Source organism: Amblyomma mixtum, chromosome 3, assembly GCF_055824585.1.
Source record: "Amblyomma mixtum isolate Tamu chromosome 3, ASM5582458v1, whole genome shotgun sequence".
NCBI lineage: Eukaryota > Metazoa > Arthropoda > Arachnida > Ixodida > Ixodidae > Amblyomma > Amblyomma mixtum.
The window spans coordinates 363,982,132-364,001,725 of record NC_143014.1 but is presented as its reverse complement, the minus strand read 5'-3'; the positions used below and the strand labels follow the sequence as shown (position 1 = coordinate 364,001,725).

General features: G+C 46.7%; 1 protein-coding gene across 1 annotated transcript; it reads left to right on the top strand.

Annotated features, from left to right (window-relative positions):
• Window positions 1-4,952: 4,952 nt before the first annotated feature.
• LOC149356626 (uncharacterized) lies at window positions 4,953-18,296 on the top strand. Its single transcript, XM_089584270.1, has 4 exons — window positions 4,953-7,240; window positions 8,501-8,608; window positions 15,325-15,372; window positions 17,642-18,296. Exons 2-4 carry the CDS (start codon window positions 8,549-8,551, stop codon window positions 17,864-17,866), a joined length of 333 nt encoding a protein of 110 aa, XP_089440396.1. The 5' UTR covers window positions 4,953-7,240; window positions 8,501-8,548; the 3' UTR covers window positions 17,867-18,296.
• The last annotated feature ends 1,298 nt before the right edge of the window (window positions 18,297-19,594 follow it).

The following is a 19,594-nucleotide window of genomic DNA, read 5'->3' as shown; positions in this document are numbered from 1 at the left end:
CAGGTCAGAAAGATAACGTCGACTACTTGATCTCAGTGTCCAAAGTCCGTAAGCCTCCCTCAGAACGCTTGCCTGATCCTCCAAAGAAGCACAGGATAAGCTAAGGGCTAGCGTTGACAACAACATTCAATCCAAGGCCGCCGAATGGGTCTGTGTCGCCAAAGGTCTCCACGGCCTGCGGAACGCTAGATAGCTTGCTTTAATCCCCTACACTTTTGCGCAATAAAGTTTTCTCAGCCTCAGCAGCACAATTGCGTACTTTGCAATGTTAAAACGGAATGCTCGATATTCTGTTCAAACACACAGCACTGGAACAAGTCTCTTCCGCATTCCCTCTTGCAGGAGCGTTCCGCTGACAACTTTCTTGGCGCCTTGGCGATTCCCTATTCTTCCAGTGCCTAGTGCATAACGTTACGGAAATAAGATAGGTCACAGATCTCTACACATTCAAAATACTTTTTTAGTGAGAGAACAGTGCTAGGTTTTAGTGGCATGAATTTTTTAAAATAATCCTGCAAAATGAGTGGAGGGATTGCAGACGATATCTCTAGACTTTCAGAGTCGTTTCTACGCGATGTTGACGGAGAGGGCGTAGCCTTGCGTGCGCTAAGAGGTACTCTCCTCCTCTTCACTCGCGCGATGGCGGCGGCGCCACGACAGGAAGTTCCAGATGCCCCTCGAAGCCACTCCCGGCCTTTCACTAATGAGGACACGCGCCCAGCACGAGAAGGAGACTGCACAGCCGACACTGTGTGTATGTGCGCGCCTGCCCTGGCGCGAACAGACAGACGTGGAGCGAGCCTATACAAGAAGGGCGTTGACCTCCCGAGCCGCCGTTTAAGCTTCAGTGAACAGATTGTGTTTTGTTTCTTTGCCTCTCCGGTTTGTGGTACTGCACTTTAAGTGCAATACTTCTGTTGTAAAGTAGCCTCTCTCAAGTGTAACTTTACTCTTAGTGGAGTGTTTCTTGAAGAAGGAATATGTCTGAAAAATAAAAACTGTCTGTAATTGTACATACATACCTTGCTCGCATACCTTGCCTCAATCGATCGATCAATCTATCGAATAAATCTCTCAATCTATCAAAGTGCTGAAACAGCTGATGAGCTCCGCTCAAATTTCGCATTAGGAAATAACGTAATCGTCGGCAATTTCTTCAATGGGAAGTTCTTTATGATGTAACATTTTCATATATAATAAAATATCGTTGTAACAATAAATGCTTCGGCTGGTCTCCCCTCTGCAGGCTTGCATTTTGTTGCTAATAACGTTTTTGCCGTCGTCAGAATCATTGCGTACTTAGTTTTTTATGTCAGCCTTAAGTACTGGATATGAGCCATGGTTTGCTCATAGAAGGTTGCGACCAAGTACTACACCAGGGTGGCCAAATCCTGTTATGGCGAGGGAGTGCTTTGTCGGTTCTGGTTACCAAGATCCGGCCCCACCCCAGGCCTGGTTATGCAATTCCATCGACACGCGGATTTTTTTTAACCCGGTGGAGGATTGCGCTGCATCGGGATTCGAACCCCGATATAGTTGCATGTAAGGTGGATGCTCTACCTCTACGTCATTGCTGCACCCCTGCAAACCATGGTGGGCCATGGCAAAAGGTATTGCTACGCATCGCAACACTGGGTCATTACCTTAATTGTTTCTATAAAAGCATATTACAATATTCTATGGTTGCCTCACCATTAAAACTTACTCTCGGAATTTCTTTTTACATGGCCGGCGTATATTTCTTTTATACCCTGAACAGCTAATACGCACCTTTCAAGAGCGTCTCTCATAGCCTTAGTCGCTTTGGGACGTTAAACCCCACAAACCACAACCACAACCGCACCTTTCAAGTGAAGTTCCTTGCAGGTAGTTAGAAGCTCGTGCCACCAGGCTGTAGTTTCGGCGTGCTGTGTCCAATACGGCGAAGGCGTCTGGGCCGATGCGCATCGGAAACTCTGCGCTAACAAGGGCGTAGTTCATGGCAATGCCTCTGGAAAGATGTGCGAGAAACCGATGTTGATCGAACGGAAGGTTAACAAACACCCTCCTAATATTTTCGCTGCATCGGATGACTTCACCCAGGCATTCCACCACTTCTGTCTTGATTAATCCCGCATCAAACGTAACTTCTGTGATGCTTTGGTTTTTTGACAGTGACTCGATCGCGCCCATCCAGCCTATGTTTGCATCGTCTGCAGAGAGAGCATAATCAGAAAACCTGAGAAAGAGCTTCTTCAGCGTGGTCGTTGTGCCGATGTATTCGGTGATGGCAGAACCTACAACCGTGCTGATTGCGTCTTCGATGAACAGTGCCAGCGATGTCACATGATTGCATACAGACAGCACGCGCACCAGTCTGTGGAGCCTCTCAGAACCAGTTCTTTGCGGTAAAAAGCAGCTAATGTTCGCGAAGCTCCTGCACTCCACAATGCTTAATTCATCTCCATGAAAGAAAGGATTTAAGCTGGGCCTGAAAGCAACCTTTTTTTCTGCTTCAGTCTCACGCAGGAGCGCGCAGAATTCGTGGAGATTCCTTCCGGCCATGTCAAGCCCACGTATGGTGACTTTTTTTAGCCGGCGCATCGTCGGAAGAGCAGCGAGGAACTGCCTCCACTGCTGGAAATTCCATGTATCAAAATACAGACATACTTCTTCCAATGTCTTGTTCCCTATTAGACTCGAAATCCAGCTATCACACATCCCTTCCTCTCTAACTGTGAAATTTATCCAGCCGAGTGAAAAAGAACGCAGCATGCTGTTATCCGCAAAAATGTGGCCAACCAGTTCGATGGCCTCTCCATCAGCCGTCAGTTGTTGTATTCTTAGTTCTCGGATACTTTTGTTTCCGTATAACCCTCGCAGGATCACGTTGCTCACTTTGACCCCAGGGCGAATCCCTTCGAATCTCAGGGTCGTCAACGTGCGGCTCCTCCTTACATACGCTGTAAAGTCATTGCAGCACTCAAGTGAAGCTCCTTGCAGGGTGCTGAAGTGCATGGATACGTTTCTCAACGAAGTACATTCTGTAAGGGCTTTCAAGAGTTCTGTAGAGTAGATGCTCGGTGTCCTAAGCTTGCCAATGTAAAAGGATTCGAGCGTCACTGTTGTCCGCAGACAAGAGGTTAGTGCATCAAGAAGTGGCTTTTTGCAGTCAGCAGTCGAACACTCAATATAGATTAAGTTTTTCAAGGATGGGATTATTGAGAAGAAGCTATGAGATTCAATCTCGGGTCTCATTATTAATTGGAGACTCTTGATGTGCTCACTACCATTGAGGGCATCGGAGAGTATTTCAGTGTAGGAGTTCATTCTGCCTATGATAACGTCCAGTTTTGTGATATAGCCACGCTCCCTGATCAGGAAGTACAGAAGCTGGGCCACTCTGTGCAGTGTTTCCTGGTCACTGCCTATCAGACAGGAAAAATGTCTGCTTTTTAAGACTAGCTCCTCGGGTCTTAGAGGTAGTTCTCTCACTTCCATCTGGATGTGGTAGAGGACTTCATTCCATGTGGAGAGGCGATGAATTATCTCACACGATCGACTCGTGGCAGAGGAGATGGACACTGTGCATTGAGTAAGTCCTTTCCTACAGATGCTGGGTGCACCCAAATGGCTTTGTAACGAAGTTTCGCCTGCTCCCTGAAGTGGCACTGGAGCAGCTGACACCACATCATCCTCACGCCTTTCACTTTGTCTTGCTACACCTGCGAGAAATTTTAGTCATCACATTTCAAAGATTTGGCAAGAGTATTCTTCTGAGCCGTTGCAGTATGTACCCTATTGAAAAAACTCTGCGTGAGTTTGCACGAGAACAGTGATTTTTGTACGATCACGTTCATTTTGCACACAAATGCGCAGAAATTGTGCGTTACCTGTACGCATTCTGTGCGTCCTGTGTGTACATATGCGCGTACTGTGAGCTGATAGATGTTCACGCACACTCTTTGCGTGTAAAAAATCGTGGACTCTCGTGGAGAACTCTCTGTACGTGGACATCTGCGTGCTGAGAGGGGGCTTGCCGAAGCTGTGCGTGCTTATGTGCGTACTGAGCAAGCTCAGTGAGGCTGCGTGTGGCCATGTGTGCGTTTGCTTGCTTAGTAGCAACTTGTCGAGACTGTAAAGGCCCATTTAGGGTGAAAGCAAACAAGGTTCGAGCATTCAGTTAATGATTACTTCTCAATAATGAGCAATAAGCTCACGTTTTGCTGTTTTATAATTTTCGTCTTGGCGTAAGTACCCATTAATCATTTTCAACTTCAGCAAACAAATAACCAAAAAATTATCTTTTAGTGCAAAATGGTTTCCTTGGATACTGCAGGGACCTGTACATGACAACATGCACACTGAGCAAGAGCTTGTCAACATTGCAAGTTTATAGTAAAATAATGTAAAAAACAAGCTGCTAATGACTCTTACAGCATCCTTCAGTTCTTCCTTTAACCAATCCTGAAAGTTACAGATATCTTATAGATGCATGATGAAAGCCATCCAGAGCACTTATGTTGTTGCCCGTCATGCAGACAGCCATATTTCGAAATCAGAAGCAACACAACCATTTGTTGCTTGCACTCGAAATGAGTCAATCAATGGAATAACTCTGAAAGGGCAACAGTGTCTGTTAGGTGCAACAAACAAGCTTGGGGATATAATCAGGTTCAATCAAACATGACGTGCAGAAAGCGAATTGTGAGCTGTAACAGGAATGTTACGAGGCAATTTCCAAAACCATTTCCAAAGCAATTTCCAAAGTCATTAGCATAAATTTACATACACGTAAAAAGGCCATGTAAGCCTACACGAAAAGACAGTTTTGAATTCACAGTTGGTGTCAAAAGTTCAGAAATTAGTGCCCTCTCTCAAATTCAGTGACAAATCACAGATCGATTAATTAATTCCCAGTATGGCTCCAGAACAAATCCAATGAATCTCAAATGTGCGAAGTATGTATACCACACATGTTGCCTGATTAGCACCAGCATTGCATGATGCATGACGAAGTATCACACTCTTCATTCTTCTTCAATCTGTTTTGAAATTTGCACTACCACAAAGACCATCTGGATGTGCTATTATTCCGTCATATTGCTGAGAGTCACATTCGGAGACCAAGAGCAACACAACAGTGTGCTGCACATGAGTGGATATAATGCACTGGGACAACTGTGCACAGTAAGGAACGCTTGTAAGGCGTCAGGTATTTGCTTGGGGAATGTAATCGAGTTCAGTCATGTTTCATGTGTAGAAAGGAAGATAAAAGTTGTAGCAGAACTATGAAATCCAACATCCAATACTGAACTTCCCCAGGTGATCTACACACACATAAAAAGCACGAAAGGATAAGCTCAGCGGTACTGTTAAGTTTGATGCCCTTTGAGGTTTGACTTGCGCGTCTGTATGCAACCATCAGATACCATCTTGAAGTTACCAGAATGCCCAAAACAACTTTGTTGAACTGTTCTACTCTAAACTGAAATACTTTTCCTTAAAACATTTTTTTTTGCGACATGCTGTGTAGCTAATTATAAAATAAAGAAAAGAAGCTGATAAAATTTTCTCATCTCAAACGTACTGATAAGTACACAAATCTGAGTGCTTTCAAGAGAGGTGACGCACCCGGTATTCAGTGTCCAGAAGCATACATAATGCTGCAGAATCCTATAGCAAGAAAATTTCTTTTAGTTGACAGATGGCTATGTCTGGTTACAAAGTCAATACCAAGTAAGGCACATATCCTAACCTGCAATTACAGGAAGCTGCACGTGCTTCATAGGCTGTAACTCCGCCAATAACTACTACATATTTCCCACCTCTAGCACGAGTGCGGAATCAATATACAGCATGGAAACAGCAGTTTTGTTGCTTTAGCTTCTTTACTATGCTGTTTAGGCAAGGGACGAGTTGAAATATTTGCATGGGCAGTTCTCGATTGAAGTAACGTAAAAAACATCCGCACTCCTTTCTGCTGAAGCGACTGGTGGACCACTTTTGCATGTCGCATCTCGTATGACTTGCTAAGGGTCCAGACTGACACACGCACTTCGTCAAACCTTCACACAAAACACTCTTCGCTTTTGCTATAAGCTCCGGCCACAGGCAGTAAGTGTCCCGTCACCGTTCACATCGCAAAAGAAGGCAGCGCTCGCAGGCGGTCAGTTTGAGCTGACAGCGACAGGTGTTGCAGGCACACCGCCGACTAAGTTTCCAAGGAAGCCACACTGTAGAAGGGCGCCGTCTTGTAATCGAAACACACCACAGAAACAATGGCCACTGTCGCTGCTTATGAGCCAGGCATTTTTGCAACGAAGTTAGCAGTGCAATAGGCCGAAAGGTTCGACTCATCAAACGACGGCACCGCACTGCTGACCTCATTATCGTTGTCGACCAGACATCCATAGCACATATGCCCCGACGGATCGCTTAATTGGGAGCTGCTACTACTCTTGGATGAGAGCGCGCCCACCGGCAGCACACACCGGTAATCCTTCTTCTTTTGCGATTCCAGCACAGTAACAGCGGCGCGCAAGACAGCCCAGCAGCAGCACGAGAAAACAAGCGAAGCTCACGGCGGTGATCTCAGAAACCATGCAGCATGTCGGATAGGCTTTGGATTTGACGAGCTAGACCATCCCACTCACGCACGCACGCACGCACGAATGTACCGACACGCATATTAATGCGTCCATGCGTCACAAATTTCTCAAGTTTTTAATGCTAATATGTGCACAAGAACTTAATTATTTTTGTAACGAAAGTTTCATTTGGTTTTAGTTCTTTGCTATCGCACTGCCCAAAAGCATAGAGCCCGAAAGAGACGACCTGGAGGAATGCCTGGAGGCGATGCCTTTCTAAACGGGTCGAAGGAAGCCGGAACTGGCCGAAGCGCTAGCCAACGAACGCAGCGTCTGGGGAGGGACAGCATGGCGGGCCGCGGTCAGCGTTACTACGTTTGTCGTGGTCCTTTGTGGTGCCGAGGGCGTGAACGATCGCTGGCATGAGCATTTGTCACTCTTCCGATATGTGATGTGCCGACAGCAGTGAAATTCGCTGGTGCGATGTACGAAAACGTGGTAAGGTGCTGAGTAAACCTGTGTTTATAGCGTGCGTCAGCGGGCTCGACGGATAGCGCGTCGTCCTTTGCGCGCCTTCACTGGAAACGCTATGCGGACGGTGGGGCTCATTTCCTCCATGGCGGAGCAGCTGGTGGGAGACCACTACCCGGGTGACATCTCGCATCTTGGGGGTAAGTTAATTTTCTTCGAACCTGTTCATTATTTCAAAGCCTTTGCGCACAACTGGCCACGTCAACACAGCTAGTACAGAGACGCGAAGACGCAGTGCGTATCGCGGCAGCACGCAGCGCTGAAAGGTTGTTTGCTGGCGGCACACGGGCATGAATGCGCGTGTAGTGTCAGTGGTCACACGGTCATGGTCAGTATGCCATGCAAATATGCACAGCTGATCCGATCGCGGGGTGCACGATATCGGCGCCGTACTGCCGCCGTACTGCCATTCATCTCTCGCCGAGAATGGAATATGTGCCCACCAATAGATCTTCGGCCCGGGCTTTACATTCTCGCCGCATGTTACGCTGTAATTGAAGTAACAGCGCTCGAGCAGTTTAACTACGTAGACTGCGATTCAGCTGTATGCGTTTGGATTGAGCTTCCTCCTCTTTCACTTGTATTTCACTTGTACTTTTATAAATTGTGTATTTAAGGTACGAAGCTCCATATGATCCAGCTGCGTTCGTACTTATAGCCGAGCCAGTGTAGTCGAGCCTTGAATAGCAGAACGGTGAGATAAAAACAAATTGCTCTGAAGTTTTTCGCCTCTATTTTGGCATTCGCTTTTTCATACTTTGGCTCGGAGCTGAAATGGTACAAACAACTGCAAAATGCACACAGGTGCCCTAGCTCCATTTGCCCTAAATCCCGAAGTTGCAGTGAAATTTAAGGGTAATTGAGCCTTTAATATGTACGAAGAATAAACTTGATTGTTTCATGATTATAACCAATGGCGCAAATAAATCTGACTTTGACTTAAATATGCTGAGGTACCTCTCCAATACCTTATTTGATGTTAAAGGAAAAAGTGTGGTTTTTCTGCAATTGGCACTATTAATTCATCATACCTGTGAGAATGTGAAATCATTGCTAATCATGCCAGATTTCAAATTGAGGGACGCATGCAGAATTTGAAGCAAACCAGCCTTCTACTGAAAATATCGTCCTGCTGTGGTCTGTTCTTTTGAATGGTGGCATGTATTGTAGAAACGATGCTGGATATCGATATGCAAGTGATGTCTCGTCTGAGGCTAGGTTGTGAATGACTGCCGTGGTTATGAATTTCTTGTTGCCTGGCCCACTTCGAAATGTGGTTAAACAGTTGTGTTCCATTCTGCGACCGGCTCCTTTTTGTGCCTTGCACTTTGCCTTACATGCTTGATTCTAGTCCATTTTTTGCACTGTGCTGCTGTTAAATGTGTCTTTTTACCTTGCAGCAATCTCCACATAGCTTTACCAGCAATGCCTCTTCCAAGCTCTCCAGTATGGCTGTGCCAGCCTTTCACTTGGTGCTAGGATGCCCAGCAAGCAAGCAGGCTTTTGAGGTAAGCACTGAAGACATCTTCCGACACAAGTAGCTTTTATTTTCCTAGTCCACTGCTACTTGTGTGACCCCTCGAGTAAAGATCAGGTTCTTCTTCTTCTTTGCACTACAGGTGCACCGCCAGAGACGGTTGGTAACTCGAACTCAAGCTCTTCGCACCAGGGGTGCCACGTCAGAGACGCTCGTGTGATCAGTTGACACGCAGGGATAAAAAAAAGGCAATAACTGAGGTTTATGTACAGATATTTACAGCGTACAGAAGTTTAGACACTCGAGACAAATTAAACGGCAAAAGACAAACAACAAAAAGGTGGATCTGGCTAATACTAGGGGAGGCCCCTACTCGGCGTGGCCGAAGATGCGTTGCATCTCACCTTAGCCCAGAACCCCGCTTCCAGCTCCGGGGCCCGGTTTTAAAGCCCTAAAGGCCCGGCCCACATTCCATAGCTTCCAATCATATTGTGCTCTCAACATGATTGGTTCTTCAAGAGCCTGGCCAGCCCTCCAGCTGCCGTAAAATAGAGCTCTCTCTCCACCACAAAATAAAAACAAACACAAATAGACATCCGTGCCAGCACGTGTGCGAATCAGTACTGCGGGTGGGGGGACACCCGTATACCTGCCGGCGCGTTCGCGAGCGGCCGCGTTACAAGAAAGGAGACGCTTCGCTTTGAGCACCCCCAGCCGCGTTCCGATGACCCCGCGAACGCTACCGAACCCTTACACGCCCTTCCCAAGATTCTACAAAGGGCTCAAATGCCACTTTTAGAATTATAACAAAGGGATCGGTACGGGTCACAAAACCACCCTGTGGGTGACATACCACAGCTACACCAGCGCTGGCACCAACAAAACCAAAAACAAAATGCAAAATGCACACACAACATCAGCAAATTCCACAAATTCACACGGTGGCATGCCTGCCGTGCGCCGTAACACGCGTCCAAGTTGGTGCGTTGCACCCAGTTCACCAGCATGCGCACCCGCGTCCTGCTCGACACACACACCGACACTCACAACTAGAGCGTTCAGTAGCACTGATATGGGCCACGTGAGCCTCCTTAGTCGCACCGAGCGTCCCTGTGCGCGTTCGAGCCCACACGTGCCTCATTCGACACGATTAACACCTAATGGCCACTATGCTCGTCAGGCTGGTGCCACAGCGGGGCGTGAACTGAAAAGACGGTGCCCTCCAGGATCAAAAACGTCCTGGTCATCGATAGGTGAAAATCTCTGACCATGCGACGCACTTGAGAGCACTCTCTCTCCGGCGCACCAGTACAACACGCGTGGTGCGTAAAGAGCATAGCCCCTGGCCCGTCCAAATATAGCAGTACAGCCAGTCTCGCTACACTTGATACGCCGACCTCTAGCACGGAACATACTGTTCCTCGCGTCGACTTTCAGCGTGAAAACCACGCACCTGCCTCCTGCCACTCCACCTCGCCCGGGGTCATCTGCACCTTTACTGCACGAGCAAACTTTGAAACCGCCGCTCCGTGCTTGATCAGCGCCCGCTGGCCCCGTGGCATAGTCTGACTCCGAGGCTCCATGAGCTTCCTGACAGTCACTTGACCCGGGCTTGCCTTGCGGCAAGTCGCCACACCTTTCCGGGTCCTCAACTGACCTGGTCGGGCACACACCGGGTGCGTTCATCTGCGCGGCGTTCTGCCCGGTCGGCCCAACAGGCCCACCTCCGCTCTTTGCCTCGGATGAAGGGCTCTTGCCACCAGAAACGCTACGGGGCACTTCATGCTCCATACCCGACACAGTGTGCGGTTGCGGCGACGCCAGACTTCCTCCTTTCACTCGCTCGCCGATCTGACGTCTGTCCTCACCGACCGTTTCCTGCTGCACGAAATGCTCTTTTTCACAGCTTGCTTGGGACTGCGTTTTCGGAATTGTCAGAGTGACTTCCAACAATCCTGAACTCGCGTCCGCGTCCCTGGTCTCATTAGGGGTTGAGCTAACTTGTGCAGCTGGATCGTCGGAGTGCGCGTTCACCGCCTCGACTACCGCGACGCTGCGTTCCGTCACGATACTTTCTTCACGAGAGATTGCACTTTCGTGGAAAGCTGGCTCCCTCTTTTCTTCTGCCTGGCTGTTTTCTTGACCTGTGCTTGACAGGTATATTCCTTTGTCTTCCAGCACAGGCGGCCTCGCCTCTCGAGACTCGGAGTAGTTGTCCCTCGCTAGTTCACTAGCTCTCTTAGACTCCTTGAGCTCAGCGAGCTCCAGCGCTAGCTGCTGGCGCTTTGCTTCTAATTCCTCCAAGACGCACTTAACATCCTGAGGTTTCTCCTCGCACAGTGGCGCCTTTCCTCCATTTACTTTCGCAAGTTCAGCCTGAAAGTACGCTAAGCGCGCCTTCGCTAATTCCACTTGGTACCTCACATCAAGTGAGGGCAGGCTTGGATAGCTCTCCATACCGCCTTCCGTACCCCTCAGATGTCCTATCGGCTCGAACACAGGGACGTGAACAATGCGACCAAGGAAACTCACGGTTTCGATGCGTCGATCCGCATTGCCAGCTCCTTGGCGTCGGGGTCCACCGCCACTTTCCCCGGACGCTGCGATGAGCTGTCGCACGCCGCTAGTCCGCCGCCGGTGATCGTGGAGTTCCCGACGCGCTGCTTCCTTGACCGGACGCAGTCCCGCATCGCTGGACTACTGCCGTGGTCCTTGCGTCCTTGCCGCCGTGTCTCCGCAGGTCCTTTCACGATCGCTGACCTGTCGCCTTGTCGTCACCTTTCTCCCTGCCTTGTCTTCTTCCTGCGCCGTCTTCCGATGGCCGCAGGATCCTGTCGATTGCGCCAGTAAAGATCAGGTTCTTCTTCTTCTTTGCACTACAGGTGCACCGCCAGAGACGGTTGGTAACTCGAACTGAAGCTCTTCGCACCAGGGGTGCCACGTCAGAGACGCTCGTGTGATCAGTTGACACGCAGGGATAAAAAAAAGGCAATAACTGAGGTTTATGTACAGATATTTACAGCGTATAGAAGTTTAGACACTCGAGACAAATTAAACGGCAAAAGACAAACAACAAAAAGGTGGATCTGGCTAATACTAGGGGAGGCCCCTGCTCGGCGTTGCCGAAGATGCGTTGCATCTGACCTTAGCGCAGAACCCCGCTTCCAGCTCCGGGGCCCGGTTTTAAAGCCCTAAAGGCCCGGCCCACATTCCATAGCTTCCAATCATGCTGCGGTCTCAACATGATTGGTTCTTCAAGGGCATGTCCAGCCCTCCGGCTTCAACAAGGTAAAACCACCCTCTCTACCACTAAATAAACAAAAACAAACACAAATAGACATCCGTGCCAGCACGTGTGCGAATCAGTACCGCGGGTGGGGGGACACCCGTATACCTGCCGGCGCGTTCGCGAGCGGCCGCGTTCCAAGAAAGGAGACGCTTCGCTTTGAGCACCCCAGCCGCATTCTGATGACCCCCGCGAACGCTACCGAACCCTTACACCTCGTTATGTTGATTTTGGCAAGTTAGGTTGCCTATTAAGGGCTCTCTTTTGTTTTTCACCTGCTGCTGTGGCCTACTGCATTGGTGTTCGGCTACTGAGCCCAAAGACGCGGCATTGAATTGTGGTGGCTTCGTTTCGACAAGGCGAAATGCATATTTGCTCGTGTGTTATGCAATGTCAGTGCATGTTAAAGAATCTTTGGTGGTCGAAATTTATGCACAGCCCTCCTCTATGAATGGAGCTATTGTTCAACTTTGAGGCATTAAAGGGACACTGATGGCAAGCTGAAGTTGACCTGTGATGATGAAGTTCCGCATCCTAACCACAAAGACGACACTTTTTCTGAAAGTGGAGCTTTATAAGCCAGAGAAAGCAAAACATACAATTTTCATCAGCACCGGCTGATTTCGGAAGTAAATTGCGATGCGCTGACTCCGTTTTTTTTTTTTGGCACAGATTCCAGAGGCTAGGCTGAACTGCCATTCACCTCAGAACGGTTATCATGGAGTCCTTTGTGTAGACTTCATGAGTTCAAATCGAGTGGCGGGAAAATTATTAAATGTAATTTTTGCGCCAATCATTGTGTTGATGGCGTTTGCACTGCTGTTAAAAACCGGGATAGCAGTATGGTATCCCATAAAACTAGGTTCAGGACTTGCAGGAAGCGGTTTATCACATTCCGCTAGCTTGTGCAAGAAACTACTTCAGGGATATGTGCAGGTGTCTTTAATGTGTTCCTGAGTGAGCACTAACTCGTTAGGGGGAAGGCAGCTTCTAATCTGGCACTACAGTGCCAATGTCGTGAGTGTAAATCATAAGATGACCCATCAGTATGTACGCCTGATTTCTGTGACACTTCAGTGGTGTATAGAAGTGGTAAACAAATCTGTAAGGTATTTGATGCATATCTCCAAGGCAACGGCTGTATGAGTAGCGAAGCCATTAGTCAATCTTCAACGGAAAGAATTTTCTCTTTTAGATGACGTGCTTGTATATCAGTGACAGTTATTTGTTGTCCTGCCTTTCGCTGGTGTGAGTCATGTGTGGCGCATCTTCATGCGAGCCTTCTTTTCCTTTACAAAAAATTCAATTGATAGTCCAACCTGTTTTCTTCTCTTTTCCTGTGTTGCATCTTTTGGCTGGTTTTAAATCTGTAACTGAGCTCAGACCGTGATAATTACAGCCGGTAAACAGGGCTACTGAATGTGAGCTTGGCATACATGCGTACTGTATGTGTGAAAGTGCAGTTTACAATATTCAGAAATGCTTGATAGCCTTACAAGAATCTAAAATTTTGTTGGAATTCCTATTTGTTCTCTGTTCAATTGTCGAGAGTTTTTCCGCTTCATCGTGTGATTATAGCCACTTTGGTACTTAAGCTGAAATCTTTTCTTTAGCCTGCATGTTTCTCACTTTTGGGACAGAAACGTGGAGGCTAATGAAGAGAGTTCAGCTTAAAAGAGTATAGACACCTAATCTTGGTGGCATGTTTTCTTCTCTATAATGATGCGGAAGACACTACTGTGCATGAATCACCATCTGGTATTCGTGTGAGACCGCTAAATAATTTATAATCAACTTTTTCTGCCATCCTGTTTCGGTGAACAATTTGACTATGGCTATGACATCAAAGAGAGCTTATAGGTCACGTGAGGCGTGGAAAAACTGCACTTATAATCGCTGCTTCATCGTTTTAATTCGCTACAGCGCTGACGCCAGCATTCCTTAAGAGCCAGAAGTACCAATTGTATTGCAGTTTTTCATGCCTCACGTGACCAATAACCTCGCTTTGAAGTCACAGCCATCATTCAGCTGTCGAAACCGAAACAAATACAGCAGGAGAAAGAAATTTGATTATAAATTATTTAGCGGTCATAGGAGGATGCCATGTGGTAATCCGTGTATAATACTTTATGCCTTATTACAAAGAAAAAAACACGTGCCAAACGATAAGGACAGCAAAGTGAGCTATGGAAAGAAAAATGATAAGTCTAACATTAAGAGACCAAAAGGGGGCGGAGTGGGTGAGGGAACAAATGCGGGTTAATGACATGCTACTTGAAATTAAGAGGAAGAAATGGGCCGGGGCGGGGTTTGTAATGGGAAGACAACATAACCGCTGGTCCTTAAGGGTAATGGAGTGGATTCCAAAAGAATGCAAGCATAGCAGGGGGCGGCAGAAAGTTAGATGGGCGGATGAGATGAAGAAGTTCGCGGGGATATGGTGGCCACACCTAGCAAAGGACAGGGTTAATGTGGAGACATGGGTGAGTCCTTTGCCCTGCAGTGGGCCTTGTCAGGCTGATGATGATGGTATGTGTCGCACCTGCTGCTTCGTGCTATCAGCTGGCCCATGCTTGGCCGACCAGACTAGCCAAATTTGTGATGTGGGTTTTCTATTGCACCTGCATTTGTGTACACAGAGGACTTGAATGGTAGCAGGCGATGCTGTGCTTGTGTTCACGCCACAGCACACATGACCCACACTGAAAGCTTCTCTGCCTTTAGTAAGACAGCTGCGTCAGTCTGGGGCATAACGTATCCCAGTGCTAGAGTATGAGTAAATTGCTCTGGAATTTTAATCTGGTATCAGGTAGCATAGCGCAAAAGAAGGCTAGCGCGGCTGCCTAATATTCTCTTGGGCAGCTGTGTTGGATTTTCAGTGCCTGTTAGTGTAATCCGTGAAAGTTCACTGTAACCCATTCGTTTCGATGTAAATTAGGAAGTCCTTAGAGCCCTGTACTTTTTAATGATAATAACAAGGTAATGCAGTAATTCAATTGTACCTGTTCTCTTTCAACACAGTAAAGTGCTGCTGGGTCGAGATCACAGTTTTACTTTGTAGGTGTGCTCAGGCTGTCATCATCATCATCAGCAGCAGCAGCAGCAGCCTGACTACACCCACTGCAGGGCAAAGCCTCTCCCATGTCTCTCCAATTTTGTCTGTCCTTTGCCACTTGCGGCCACTGTATCCCCACAAACTTCTTAATCTCATCCACCCACCATTTTTTCCTGTCTGTGTGTCTTCTTCGCCATTCTGAAATTCATTCATACAAATGGATTGATGCACGTAGTGTCAGGTGCGTAATGTGATACCACCAGCTCACCTCAAGCTGTGCTCAGATTTGCCTCATTGCTGCAGGAGCAATAAGGCAGGCTTGAGGCTGAGTGGTGCAAAAACATGATTTTTCAAGAATGTCTTTGTGGAAATTGCAATTAATCATGTGAATTTGCTTTCATTTTAGGAGCTGCACACAAGCTGTGCGCCTTTCCATGCTGATCATGCTGGCCAGGTACGCTTATGGTTACATTACTAGGTTGTTTTCATAATGGCAGTTGTGGATTTCTGTGTGGTTTTAAAACATAAATTGTATAAGTATTTGCCCTGCCACAAAAGTATAGTGGTGCATTCAAGGCCAGTGTTACAAAGGGATGTTTTGATTGCTGCAAGAACTTGAAGGCCCCTGTGTGGTCACTGTGGAAGGCCCCCTCCCTACTTAGGAATTGCTATTTGGGTTACTCATCATTTGGCAGAGGAATAGTGTATAGAGATAAGGGATGGAAGAATGCTTCCAACTAAAGAAAAAAATCCAGCAAGCAGTCATAGAAGCAGAAGTACAAAAATGGCAAGGCTTTCTCTAATTTACATCGAATCTTTTTCACTTAGACTTCTTATTGCATAGAACGGCTGATGCTTGGCTTACACACATATTTTCTTTAGGTATGCAGTAGGTCTCACATTCTTGTATGATATGGTCACGGTGCCAAAAAATGATGGTGGTGTTAGAAAACTCGGAATATAGAGGAATTTTATTGCTGACCTTATGGAGAACTATGGTAGCTGTGCAGTCGTTATAAATATCTTCCAATATTTTCACATAACACTCTTCTACACCCTGATTCCACAATGCCTGCATGACAGCTGTGGTTCCACCGAGTCAATTGCTGTCTGGTAGTCAATGAAGGCTATATATTGGGGTTGGTTATATTCTGCCCATTTCTCTATCACCTGATTGATTGCATGAATGTGGTCTCTTGTTGAGTATCCTTTACGAAAGCCTGCCTGATCATTTGGTTGATTGAATTCGAAGGTTGTCCTGACTCTATTAGTGATTACCTTAGTAAATACCTTGTAGACAATGGATAGTAAGCTGATTGGTCTGTAAATCTTCAAGTCCTTGACATCTTCTTTCTTATGAGTTAAAATAATGTTCGCATTCTTCCAAGCTCCTGATACGCTCGTGGTCATGAGGCAAGCGTGTACAGGGTGGCTAGTTTCTCTAGCACAATCTCTCCTTCGTCCTTCAACAAATCTGCTGTTACCTGATCCTCACCAGCTGCTTTACCCCTTTGCATTGCTCCTGAGGCTTTCTTTACTTCCTCCCTCGTTACTGGCGGGATGTCCCATTGCTATGCTCTACTGCCTCTCTCCGTAACGTTCTGATTACATTCACTACTGTAGCGATTTGTGCAGAACTCTTCGGCTACTTTAACTATCTTATCCATATTGCTTATGACATTGCCCTCTTTGTCTTTTAGCGCATAAATCTGGTTTTTACCTGTGATTAGTTTTCTCTTCACTGATTTTAGGCTACCTCCATGCTTTAGAGCATGCTAGGTTTTCTCCATGTTAAACTTTCTTATGTTGGCTACCTTGCACTTATAAATAACTTCGATAGCTCTCCTAGTTCTATTCTATCTCTGAAGTTAGACGTCCTCATGCTTTGGCGTTTCTTCATCAGACCTTTCGTCTCCTGAGATACCTTGCAGGTATCCTCTCGAATGATCTGACCACCTACTTCTGCAGCACGCTCCAATGAATTTAAATATGTATTTAAAGATAACAGTTAAGGTGGGAGATTGAGCTTCGAGATTTGCACTTCATCTTGGGAGTTATGCCACTGCTACACAGAATACTTGATCGCCGTAGAGATATTTCATCATCTCGCACCAAGCTGCTGTGGCGCCACTGTCACAGTTGATAATTTTGCTGGGAAGCTGTTGTAGTGCTCACACAGTTTTGAAAAGGTGGTATTCATTGTATTTGTGCTATTGGCAACAGTGATAATATGCTTGCTGCAGTGTTTTGTGGCTAGCCTTCTTTTTTTTTTAGTGAAATAAGTTGTACATTTCATGTTGAGTATTCTTTCAGCGATTAAATTGCTTTGATTTTATTCCTTAGTGTATAGTTGCGAGTGCTCCATGTCTGAGTGCAAATTTCTACCACTGAAAAGCCTTCAAAATCTTAATAGATGTCCACACTATTCTAGGGACTCAGTGGCTATTGGAAATGCCCATTTAGCTGTATTCAAGTGCCGTTGAGTTAATAGCCATTTGAAAGCCTTCAAAATGCCTGTGTGACACGGTTATTAGATTTTGTGCAGGTTTGATGCTGAGCAGTCTGCGTGCTTGAGTCGGGTTTTCCAGTGTCTGTATTTCAAACCTGAAACTTTTCGAAATCATCATTGGTTCATTAATGGAAGAAGTACTTGTGCCCTTTTCTGGAATTTCCAGAAAACAGATTAACTGAATTTTTTTGCATATACTCCTACCTTTTTGCAGGTGCTGCATAGTGAGAACCTGTATCAAGACGCCAACCTGCTGGACTTGGAGAAACTGAAGAAATTGTTTAGCCACTGTGTGGCACCCATCATGAGGGATGTGGCATTAATAAAGCCAGTTAAGGTGACCTTATCTATGTCCTTTCGCAAGCATGCTACACACATGAGAGCCATCCCACGAAGCACCGTTTCTGCAAAGCTTGTTATCTCACAACATGCATGCTGAATGAGGCAGTGACAGACAGATGAGGAGGCCTTAATGCAGTACATTAGCGTACCGTGTTGAGCAGTGATGTAGGAGCCTTGCAGCCATGCAAGGTATTATCGGTATCATGATGGTAACTCCATTAGACACTGTCTAGTGCTCTGTGAGCCAGACTCGGCTCTTGAACATTCGGGACTCACCCTTGGCTCTCGGACATTCTGGAAGCCTCACCCGGCTTGCGCATATTACGCGAGGATGTCTCCTGCTGTACGAGCCTTACGCGGCTTGCGCACTTATGTGAGAGATGTCTCGCGTTTGCGAGCTTGCTCGGCTTGCGCAAATTATGTGAAATATGTCTCGCGTTCTGCGACCTCGTTCAATCGTCGCATTTTGCGTGGCAATAAACACGCAAAGATAGGCACGCAGAATTCACGCTCAATATTTTCAATAGGGTATGCTTAGATGTTTAAAACAACCGCTGTTCATTAAGCAAAGAATCAAGGGTGTCGGCATTCCTATCTTGCGATATCATTCGGGCTGGCTTCCCCAGCAGCACAGCTAATCGGTCCAATGTTGAAAATGTATTGGAAAAAGCTGGCCCCACAATGGACCAGGGTGACGCCATCAAACTCAAATATTGGGCCAATTACCTGTTCTGTTTAGGTTCAGTTTTCACAAGATTGAAGAAAGTTAGGCAGTGCATGTTTTTTAAGCAAAGCACTAAAAGCAAACCATTTCACTGAATTACCATAGGCTTTCATTGGTACTCACTTCTAGCAAAGCACTTGGAGTGAGCTCTACAGAAAACCTCTGGTAATTCAGTCAGCGCCCGGATTCTGCCATTGTTCTATTAAATATCAGGTTTTGGCGAGTGTCTGCTTGAGATAATCAACACTGGTGTTGCCTCCCGCTCTCCATCCGTAAATATTCCTCCCCACTCATCCATAGTGACACACCATTACTGTGCAATGTCAGTGCAACTTAAAGCTTTAATACCTGGTGGTCTAAATTTCCGAAGCCCTTGACTATATCGACCCTAATAGTCGTAGTCGGTTCGGGAGGTTAAGCCACCCCCCCCCCCCCCCCCACCGAACCAAACCATTTTGTTATTTTTAAGCTGCCTTGACGAATAAACCGCTTCGCTTTTCCTTGAACCTCAAAAAAATCCCGTTGTCTGAAACTCTTCCTTTCACCTGCAAGTTCGTCAATCCGCTGTTTATTACCTCATGACCGTTTTAATAGTATTTTTGCAACGGTGCAATCATTAGTTTAAAAAATTCAGGGGGGCACTTCGCTGACCTAAAGTGTGGTGAGGCGAAAGCCTTAAGCGCAGTGTTGCTGCTTGTGTCACTGATGTGTGGTTAGGATGTTAAGCTTCGCCTCTGAGAATGGAACGCGACAGTGTCTTGCAACGCTGCCAGGGAGTCCACAGAACGCTATCGCCGACTCGGCTCTACGCCTTGCTCGACGGCAAACTGGTTTTTGAGGATAGGAAATGTATCTCTCTCGCATATCTCGATGGACACCTGAAACCCGCCGTAACACAAAGGGAGGAAGATGGAAGTGAACGAAGACACCATATTCACTAGACGCGGCTTTGTTCATTGAAAACCAACGAGCTGGCATGGCGGAGTGGTTAGCATGCTCGTATCGCACTCCGGAGACCCGGGTTTGATTCCCCAACACGACCAATTTCCTCCTCGGTTTTATTTATTTATCTGGTCTGAATATAAAGGATAATTAGGCTAA

What these genes read in the sequence shown, in the direction of transcription:
- LOC149356626 (XM_089584270.1), top strand. Translation starts at nt 8,549, where the DNA reads ATGGCTGTGCCAGCCTTTCACTTGGTGCTAGGATGCCCAGCAAGCAAG. An exon ending in CAAGCAAGCAGGCTTTTGAG is followed by an intron (nt 8,609 to 15,324) that starts GTAAGCACTGAA and finishes CTTTCATTTTAG; the next exon opens with GAGCTGCACACAAGCTGTGC. An exon ending in ATGCTGATCATGCTGGCCAG is followed by an intron (nt 15,373 to 17,641) that starts GTACGCTTATGG and finishes ACCTTTTTGCAG; the next exon opens with GTGCTGCATAGTGAGAACCT.